Raw genomic sequence first — 9,811 nt, forward strand, 5'->3', positions numbered from 1 at the left:
CCAAAGGCATTTGAACTGGGAAATCAAAAAGATCCTCAAACGTCGCGATGGCCATAATAAATTATCTGATTTTGATTTCAAATGCCGGTCAGCTCTCTTTCTCTTATTTCCAGCCCTGTCAAAATATTATTATCATTGGCATACAATTTACAGAAAATGGACCGTTGATTAAAAAAATTTAAAAGAGAAATAAGTTAGAAAATGGTTTTACTTACGTTTCTAAATAATTAAGAAAAGTAATTACAACCTTTAAGCCATTATTGGTTGAAAATTTACAGCTTACTGGTCAAGCAGAGATGAATTGTCGCGGTATAAAATGGCGGACTTCGCTTGTTATTGAACGAGATATTGAACGCGCTATTGAACGCAAATTTAATATTATGCGCACAAAGCATTCCAGTCTGATATGCCCATTTGCACTATTGCAATTATTTTATTATTATTATTATTATTATATTATTTATATTATTATTTTAATTATTATTATTATTAATTATTATTATATTATTATATTAATTATTATTTATTTTATTTATATTATTAGTATAGTAGTAGTAGTAGTAGTAGTAGTTAGTAGTAGTAGTAGTTGTTAGAGTAGTTGTTGGGTTTGTTTCTGTTGTAGTAGTAGTAGTAGTAGTAGTAGTAGTAGTAGTAGTAGTAGTAGTAGTAGTAGTAGTAGTAGTAGTAGTAGTAGTAGTAGTAGTTGTAGTAGTAGTACACATGAAAACACGCTGCTTTGTTTATGAAAATTGTAAACATACCCATGTGTCAAGCTGAACACAATAACCAATCGTAATGTTAGATAGTTCAAAATGTGTGAACACTTTTCACTATGCAGGTCACTTTGAGCACATTTTGCAATGTGACCAATGACCTCGAGCACATGGAAAGTTAATATAGATCATGCCCATTCATCCCCGACGTATTGACGTTTTGACACGATCGGTGACATATCAATTTGATTTTTCAAACACTTAAATGTCTCATTGTTGATGGATTCAAAAACGAGTCGCGGTCTCCCCGGCCAGGCAGCAGCCTCTTATGGTTCACACTACTATGTTATGACGATCGACCCAATCAGCAGCAGCAGCCTCTTATGGTTCACACTACTATGTTATGACGATCGACCCAATCAGCAGCAGCAGCCTCTTATGGTTCACACTACTATGTTATGACGATCGACCCAATCAGCAGCAGCAGCCTCTTATGGTTCACACTACTATGTTATGACGATCGACCCAATCAGCAGCAGCAGCCTCTTATGGTTCACACTATTATGTAATGACGATCGAAAGTTAGGTATGCATTCGTGCACCGTCGCGAACCCGCCGGGTAGCATCGTCACAACACACCTTTCGACTAGATGCTCTCCCGTCTCGGATTCTTGCCCACATCGGGGACATATTGGACAGGTAGTAAGACCCCACCGGTGTAATGCACTTGCCGTTAGGCATCTCCTCGTCCGAAGCCGATTCGCAGCCACCCAATGTCTCCTCTTACTGGTATCAAAGCCTGGCAACTTTTCACCAAGCTTAGAGGAGTGTAGGTCCCCGCCCCCACGAGGGATTGAATTCGTCCAAACCGACTTCCATCTCGTATGTGCAGCTCTGTCCGTAGTCAGGGATTCTGCGTACAAGGGCTGCCGGGACTTATTTCGGCTCGAAACGGGGGCACCGTCCATTATTCTCATCAGAGGGGTATCCCCATTCCCTCTCTCTTTGATCTTACTCAGCCAATTTCCCGTAATCGTCTCCCTCCGGACATCGGGGGGCTGGATCGCTGCCACTGTCGGGCCCCATTCTCTAGGGCTTGTTGCTAACGTTCCTGACACTATTTGCATCGTCTTGCTAAGTTTTACATCCACCTGCTCAACGTTTCTGCTTCTACCCCACACTGGAACGCAATACTCGCGGTGGAATAGCATAGTGCCAAGGCGGACGTTCTCAGGAGCGCTTGGCTAGCGCCCCAAGTCGATCCCGCCAGCTTCCTCAGAAGACTATTCCGCTTCTCTATCTTCCGGCAACCCCTTCGAGATGCACCCGATAGGTAAGGCTGCGATCCAACGTCACCCCTAAATATTTATCTTCAGGTACCACTTGTCGAAGTAGGATTTGAGTCAGGTGACGTCCTCGCTAAGTACGCTTTCGAGACAGGTCCACACTTTACTCTGAGTAACGAGTGCCCAGTCGTCCGCGTATCCCAGCCTCAGGGAGGAAGTGTTCGGCATATCGCTAATGTAAACGTTAAACAACATTGGCGCAAGTACCGACCCCTGAGGGACCCCATTCTTCAATTTCCTTACTTTGCTCGTGGCGTCTCCCAGCGCGACGTGGATTGCCTTTCCCCTAAGATCGAAGAGAAAATTTCAAGGGTTTTTTGCACCTTATGATTTTTGCTAGTTTGAGCATCAACCCTTCGCACCAGACCGTATCGTACGCCGTTGATAGGTCTATAAAGACAGCACATGTTTGCTGTTTTCACTCGTATATGCTCTGTAAGGGCAATGACCTGCTCCGTGGTGCACCTCCCTTCCCTGAAGCCCGCCTGCTCGGGTGGCAGGGCAGCGTCTAGGACCGGCCCCCATCGGTTTAATTGAACACTCTCCAGCAATTTGTAAAGACAGCTCAGCAGCGATATGGGTCTGTAACTGTCGGCCTCCTTCGCCGGTTTCCCTGGCTTCAGGATGGCACTTATCTTCGCATGCTTCCACACTGGTGGAAGCTTTCCTGTTGCAAGGACGTCGGACATTGCCTCTGCCAGCCAGGCCCGTGCCCTGGGGCCCAGATGCGTCACCATATCGGGATATACACCATCTATCCCTGCTGCTTTGCCGTTCTTCACATCGCTAATGGCTGCACCCACTTCTCGGGGACTGAACGGGGCCGTCCAGTCCGACTCCTCCGCAGGTAACGAGTCCAAAATCGTACGGTACGCAGTGCGGACACCGCGCTCAAATGCCTGATTAGGGACCCGTTTGCTACGGTTCTTAATGTTTTTGGCAATTGTGTCTGCCTCACACTCCGGTGCAGCCTTCGCGTAATTCCGGTCTGGGTCCAATTTCTTTATCAAACGCCAAGCGTGGCGGCTGGAGTGTGTAAAGTCGAGACTTTCCACGATTTCCTGCCACCGTTGCTTCCTTCCCTCTGCCAGAGACTGAAGTAGTCTATCGGCTACGTCCTGGGACTGGGTCTGGAATGGCAGGGCAAACCTGCTCGATATAGGAACTGAATTCCTCCCAGTCAGCCTTCCTGAAGTTCCATCTGCAAAGTGGGAGAGACTGCACCCTCGGTATTGTCACCCCAGCTGTGACAAGAACCGGCCTGTGATGGCTATGCGGGAAGTCCCCGAGGAATGTTCGCTTCACCTGCAGGGTGAGGTCTGGAGTATACTCTTTCTTATGGCGGTTACCCCCGAAGGGACCCTTGGCTGTAGGATCGTACACTAGGTGTAGATCATTACAGTCCATCCACGAGCGGAGTTGTCTAATTGCCTCATTGCAGTCTCGGTAGCCCCATTCGTGATGGTGGCTATTAAAGTCCCAGACAGATGGAAGGATGGCTGACCACCGGTACCGGTGGTGTAGTCCAAGTCGCTCTAGGTGGTTTGTAGATATTATGCAGACCCAGTCCATCTACTTCCACGGAAATTCGGTTCACCCCATTGCTGTCCGTTACGCTCTCAATGATCCTTACCTTCGATGGCTCTTTAGCGTAAACGCTAACCCCTCCTTTGAGCCTCGAAGTGTCCTCGCGTTGGACCACCGTATAGTCTGGGATCTGGAATCGGGAAGATTGCGCGCCTGAGTAAAGGTGGGTCTCCTGTAGCAGGAGGATATCTACGCTATGGGCGGCCAGTAGCTTTGATAAAAGCTCATTTTTTGCCATACTCTGGCTCTCGACATTCAGGGACAATATGTGCGTCAGGTCGCTATCCCCATTGTCGCATTTTCCGATCGGCAGGCCGCGAATCGATTGTGTAGAGGGACGCTTGCTTTTTTCTTAATGTGCCGACGACCCTGGCGACACGAACGCGGTATTATTTGGCTAGGCGGCAGACCGCTTCGCCATTGACTGAACTGATTTGGAACCTTCATGAACATAGTAGTGTGGCGCCCGGGATAGCGCTGCTATTCGGCACGGGTTGGATCAATTTAGTTACACATCGGGGCGAGCAGCTCATGTGGCTCGTTGGCTCGATACCCTGATGGTCTCGTGACGGTCAACCAGGATTTACACCTTTGCCCTCCCGTGTGGCTCAAGCCCTCTCACCAGCAGCAAGGTAAAGATCCACGAGGGGGCCCGGCCAGGCGGAGTTGTCGTACCAGTAAGGTCGCGGCCTCGAGGCCCGATCTCCGCCGTGACATTTTACATTCTTTGTTGTCTTCTGGCACTTTCCTTCTCACTTCATTTCTTGTTATTATCAACACTCTACTCACTTTTCTGAATTAAAAATTCACCCCTACATGTTAAGTGTTGCTGTTAGCTTGTTTGCGCTTTGAGCACATTTATTAGTGGACATTGCAGTGTATAAAAGATCACATTTTATCCCTCAGCTTTTGCTCTCTTATAACTGAACCACGACTTTCGTATGAAAAATCATAGACAAAGGCAAGAACAGAGAGGAGAGAGAGAGAGAGGAGAGAGAGAGAGAGAGAGAGAGAGAGAGACGGGGAGGGGGTAGAGAAAGACTGAGAATGAAAAAAGATGGTGGTGGTAGGGGGGGGGGGTGAGAGAGAGAGAAAGAGAGAGAATGAAACAAAAAGAAGGGGGGTTGGGGGGGGGGGAGAATTGCAGTGTTGTTGTTTATTGAGACTAGTTAGGAAAGGCCAACTTAGTGACTCAATAGGCGTTGACAAGGGACGGATATGCAGGGAGGATTATCTCTAATTAATGGCACCAGGGTTATCGGGTCAGGCAGCGGTTTAATCAATGGATTTAGTTGGTCACTGGTGGTAACGTACTAAATCTTGAGGTCTTACCTCGCTTCCTCTTTCCTTGGGGTGTCCATCGCAGGGCCTTTCTTATCAGTGTTTCATCAGGTCTGCGACAGACATGCCCCAACCATTGCCATTTTCTCCTTTTCGTGAGACTCTCCAGAGACTCCACTTCGGAAATTACATTTCTTACATATCATTTAAATCGACTTTTAAGACAGATATTAAGACTTATTTTATTAGGAAATATTAATAATAGATCAAAACTAGTTTCCGTTTATGGCTTATTTTCATGATATGGATGTCTTAAGCATGTTTTATGTATGATCTGTTATTGTAATTTTTTATGTTTGTATTGAAAAGGTGCCTAAAGCTGTTTGTATATGGAATAGGCATGATATAAACGATTTAAATTACAACTTGTCCAGCGAGATCGGATAAGTCGGAAATTTGACCTTTTGGTCGGACAGGTTAGGAAAAGTCGGAAATTCTCTGTCCAAGGTTGGGGTTTTTTTTCCACCAACACTCTCAGCTTCGTTGGATTTTTTTTTAATGAGAGATGATGAACAGGGTTTGAATCAGTACAGCATATTCTTCATTATTACAAATGATTTAGGTTCAAGATAAATAAGTATACATTTTTAGGTGTGTTTATCTTGTCAAAGTATATGCATAGGTAGGAATTCTCATGTATTTAGTTCAATGTACTTCTACAACTACGACTACTATTACTACTTAAAAACCATTATATTATATTACATCACGACAATATATATTATATTCAATCTCCTTCACTAGACCTGCACTATTATACAGGTCTTTAAGGACTCAAATTTTACCAAATTCTGATTTTTGTTCCAGATTCAGATTTTAAAATCAAAATTATTTATAAAACTAAATGGAAATGTGTTATTTTACCCAGAAATGGACACATGTACAAATTTAAGTGCAGGACATCAATTCAAATTTTTTTTGAAGGTGACGATTCACACAAATAAGAATTAAAGATACGTTTTGACTTAATTCCAATTTGTTTTATTCTCAGTCTGATTTTTTAACCTAAAATATATAGATTTTTGTTAGCTTCCTGCGACAGGTCTTGGTTATACCTTTTAATCTAATTGTATTCACCAAGAGGGCAGTAACATGAAGCTCTAAGGAACATTTCCTGCCATTGGTATTTCTAAAAGGCATCATAATCCTTTTGTGAAAATATGTTTTGTCCTATCTCATATGTTGACCAAATGCCTCAAGGTAGTGTTATGTGACATATGTTTAACAACTCGAACAATTATGAGACTATTTGAAATTATTTAGTTTTTGACTCACTGAGAACAGAATCATAATCAAACCCTTTTTAAATATTTATTATTATATGATTTTTAAAATGTATTGAATAAGCAGTAATACTCAGTTTGGCTCATTTACTCTGTATATGTGAAAATGAAACCATTTTTACTTTTTGACTTATTCTTTCTTTCACCAACAGTTCCCAGTCCCCAACCCGTGGAGCCTCAGCTTTACCGTCCCAACTCAACTTACTCCAGCCCTCCCATCCCCGGCAATGCCACCTAAGCCAATCCCACCACTTCCACCACCACAACATCCACGACATCAACAGCCAATGCCAGCAACAACAATGACAACAACAGCAACAATAACAACAACAATAATAACAACAACATCCCTGTTGATGATGTGCCTTTGGCCTCATTACTGTGAGTTTTTCAGTGTAATCTATGGATAGATAGACCTATAATAAAATGTGAGAATGGCATTGTTCTCTGATTCGTTCTTAATGTTTCACTCATCGTGTTTTATTGATAAAGTGTCCATATTATCTGTCTTCGTTGAATAAATTTAAGGTTCTATTTTATTTTCTATTTTATTTATTTCTTCGAGTTTCAAGCAGCAACATTTTCATCATCCAGAGACTATCATAGGACCGAATACAGTGGAGTACACTCAAACCTTTACACAAAACTGTCTACACAGTATCTGTTTTCATTGAATAAATTGAAGCTTCCATTTCATTTCCTATTGTTATTTATTCTCGGGGTGAGATACTTAGAAGTTAACTCTCTCTTTACCAACCGTTTTTCTTGAAACATCACACTCAGCCAAGACAAAAATGGAGGGGGGGGGGAGTGTTATCAGACAAGTTAGCATTAGTATGAAAGTTAAATTTTGATATCTATAATGATTTAACATCTTTTGATGTTCCAAAAAATAAAGGCCGAATTAGAAATATTTTATTTGTTCCCCGACGAATAGGACAATTTTCTATTTGTTGACAAGGAGAGGGTTAAGTAACAGACACATAAATAAGACTGCTGTTGGAAAATGTTTCATTTCTCTATTTGACTCCCTTCCACTGTAATTCTTTTTTTTATTTTATTTTTTTATGAGAGAAAGTTGAGACTTGGATATCAAATGAAAATAGGTTTCCATTTCAAACAGTTCCAAGTTTATATGTTAAACATCAATTAAAACTATCATGTTTCAATATTCGTCACTTCTTATGGCAGGAAATTCATTCATGCCCCAGTAGATTGGACAAACATTCAGTTTTGTGACCATTCTTACCCTCCCGATCCCTGACTTCCATCAACATTGCTTGAGTTTTATGACAAGACCTGACACTGTCCCACTGAACTACTTATTCCACTACAATAGAATATACACAGATTATTTTTTATCTAACTTCTAACTCTTTTTTTTCCCCTTTAGAACGGCTCCCCCACGACGAGAAGGTCTTCGTGAGAACCAGGACTTGAACAAGGAAAACAAGGAAGATCAGTCCAGTGGGGTCAATGAGGACCACGTCGCCATCCTAGTTGCCAAAGGATTCAGTCGCCTTCAGGTCTTGGATGCTCTACGGGTGTCCAAGAACAATTTGAGAATGGCCGAGGATATCTTAGAAACTTTTGTGAAACAGAACGGATGATTTAGAATGCTGGTGAAGTTGGTGGCAGTGGGAGATGATATGATTGATGATGTTGATGACGATGCCTGTGATTTGAATGATCTGTGTTTCTTTATAAGAATGCAATAATTGTTTGTTGTTATCGTTTTTGTTACTACCACTGCTATGACTTCTACAACTTCTACCACTTCTACTACTACTACTACTACTAACTACTACTACTACTACTACTACTACTACTACTACTACTACTACTACTACTACTACTACTATTCAGATTTTTAAAATTTACTACTACTACAACTCCTTTTCCTCTTCTTCATCCTCCTCCTCCTCTTCCTGCTCCTCTTTTTATTTCTAGAACTCAATGTCTATTTGTGTTGAATTCAAATGCAAAATGACGATGGTGATATATTTCCGAAATTGTGTTCGAGTCGAGTATAAATGTGATATGTGTATGCATGCATGTGCATCTGTGTGTGTGTGGTGTGTGTGTGTGTGTGTCTGTGTCAGTTTGTGTGTTATGCGTGCACGTTAGTCCTGCATGTGGATATATCTTATTTCTTATCATTTATCATAATGACATAAATATCTTTATTAATATATTATCTGTATGAAGTCCACTGTAAGATAACCTTGACCCATTTTCATCTGTACATGTTATACTTGTTGTTAACGGCTATTATTATTATTATTATTATTTATTATTATTATTATTATTATTATTATTATTATTATTATTATTATTATTATTATATATTTCTCTTGGTGATGATGACAATGATGCTGGTGCAAATCTTCTTCCTTTTCTTCTTCTTCTTCTTCTCTTCTTCTTCTTCTTCTTCTTTTTCTTTTCTTCTTCTTCTTCTTCTTCTTCTCTTCTTCTTCTTCTTCTTCGTCTTCGTCTTCTAGCCCATTATGCTGTTATTATTATTATTATTATTATTATTATTATTATTATTATTATTATTATTATTATTATTTTATTATTATTATTATTATTATTATTATTCATGGGTGAAAGTTCGTGGTAGAACAAAATTTATCAGCGTGATTTAAAAAAAAAAATGAATCACTCGAAACCTTAAGTCAATGGAGCCGACGCTTGTCTAGGTACCTTTTGTATTATTTTTGTTTTGAATATCATGATTTGTAAGAGATATTTGTAAGAAAGAGAGGAAGAGAGAGAGAGAGAGAGAGAGAGAGAGAGAGAGAGAGAGAGAGAGAGAGAAGAGAAGAGAGAGAGAAAGAAGGAGAGAGAGAGAGAGAGAGAGAGAGAGAGAGAGAGAGAGAGAGAGAGAGAGAGAGAGAGAGAGAGAGAGGCACACTTGGACCATTTCTGATGACTTACTTATGTTTGAAGGATCTAGGGAGTTGTTTATTTTTTGGCAAATTTATAAATACAAGTACAGCAGTTGAAATGTAAAAAACCTACACGTCTCCAATTAAATATTGTAGTTCAAACAGTTCTCACTTTTTATTCAATTGGCCTAATCGAAAGGGGGGGGGGGGGTTTGGAGGGGGGAGGGGGGGGGGGGTCAAGCTGTCACATTTACTTGGGCATAAATTATAGATTTTAGTTTTTTAAAAAAATCAATATTTTAAAAGAAGCAATACATTGTACAACAAAATAATGCAAAATAACAAGTTTAATATTAAAAAGCGAATTCCATAAATTATTGTCTAAACTAAATAATAACGATATAGACCATTCATTAGAATTCATTATGAGCGAACGTATTACGGTTTATATGCGTAGTCATACGTATTAAAAATAAAAGAAATATTTTAAAATTGAGCTTTTTTATAGAGCAATATCCACTAAACGTGCTCAAAGCGTTTTACAAAGAGTCCCTGACCAACAGCAACACGTAACATATAGAACGAGGCATGGCGCCTGTTAGGCGATATTACAATTTTTTTCCAGACAAAGACAACGCTGTTAACGGTCA

At 40.8% G+C, this 9,811-nt stretch overlaps 1 protein-coding gene across 1 annotated transcript; it reads left to right on the forward strand.

Annotated features, from left to right (window-relative positions):
• The first annotated feature begins 3,325 nt into the window (after positions 1–3,325).
• LOC144975560 (uncharacterized) lies at positions 3,326–8,555 on the forward strand. Its single transcript, XM_078919722.1, has 4 exons — positions 3,326–3,371; positions 6,423–6,494; positions 6,555–6,651; positions 7,664–8,555. Exons 1-4 carry the CDS (start codon positions 3,326–3,328, stop codon positions 7,878–7,880), a joined length of 432 nt encoding a protein of 143 aa, XP_078775848.1. The 3' UTR covers positions 7,881–8,555.
• The last annotated feature ends 1,256 nt before the right edge of the window (positions 8,556–9,811 follow it).

The sequence above is a fragment of the Berghia stephanieae genome, chromosome 6, assembly GCF_034508935.2.
Source record: "Berghia stephanieae isolate SIO BIC M18660-M18661 chromosome 6, UCSD_Bste_1.3, whole genome shotgun sequence".
NCBI classification, from domain to species: domain Eukaryota; kingdom Metazoa; phylum Mollusca; class Gastropoda; order Nudibranchia; family Aeolidiidae; genus Berghia; species Berghia stephanieae.

Excerpts from the sequence above, each read along its gene's own strand:
- LOC144975560 (XM_078919722.1), top strand. The coding sequence starts at position 3,326 with ATGGCTATGCGGGAAGTCCCCGAGGAATGTTCGCTTCACCTGCAGG. Across the intron at positions 6,495-6,554 it reads CTCCAGCCCTCCCATCCCCG|CCAATGCCAGCAACAACAAT; the intron begins GCAATGCCACCT and ends CGACATCAACAG. Across the intron at positions 6,652-7,663 it reads GTGCCTTTGGCCTCATTACT|AACGGCTCCCCCACGACGAG; the intron begins GTGAGTTTTTCA and ends TTTCCCCTTTAG.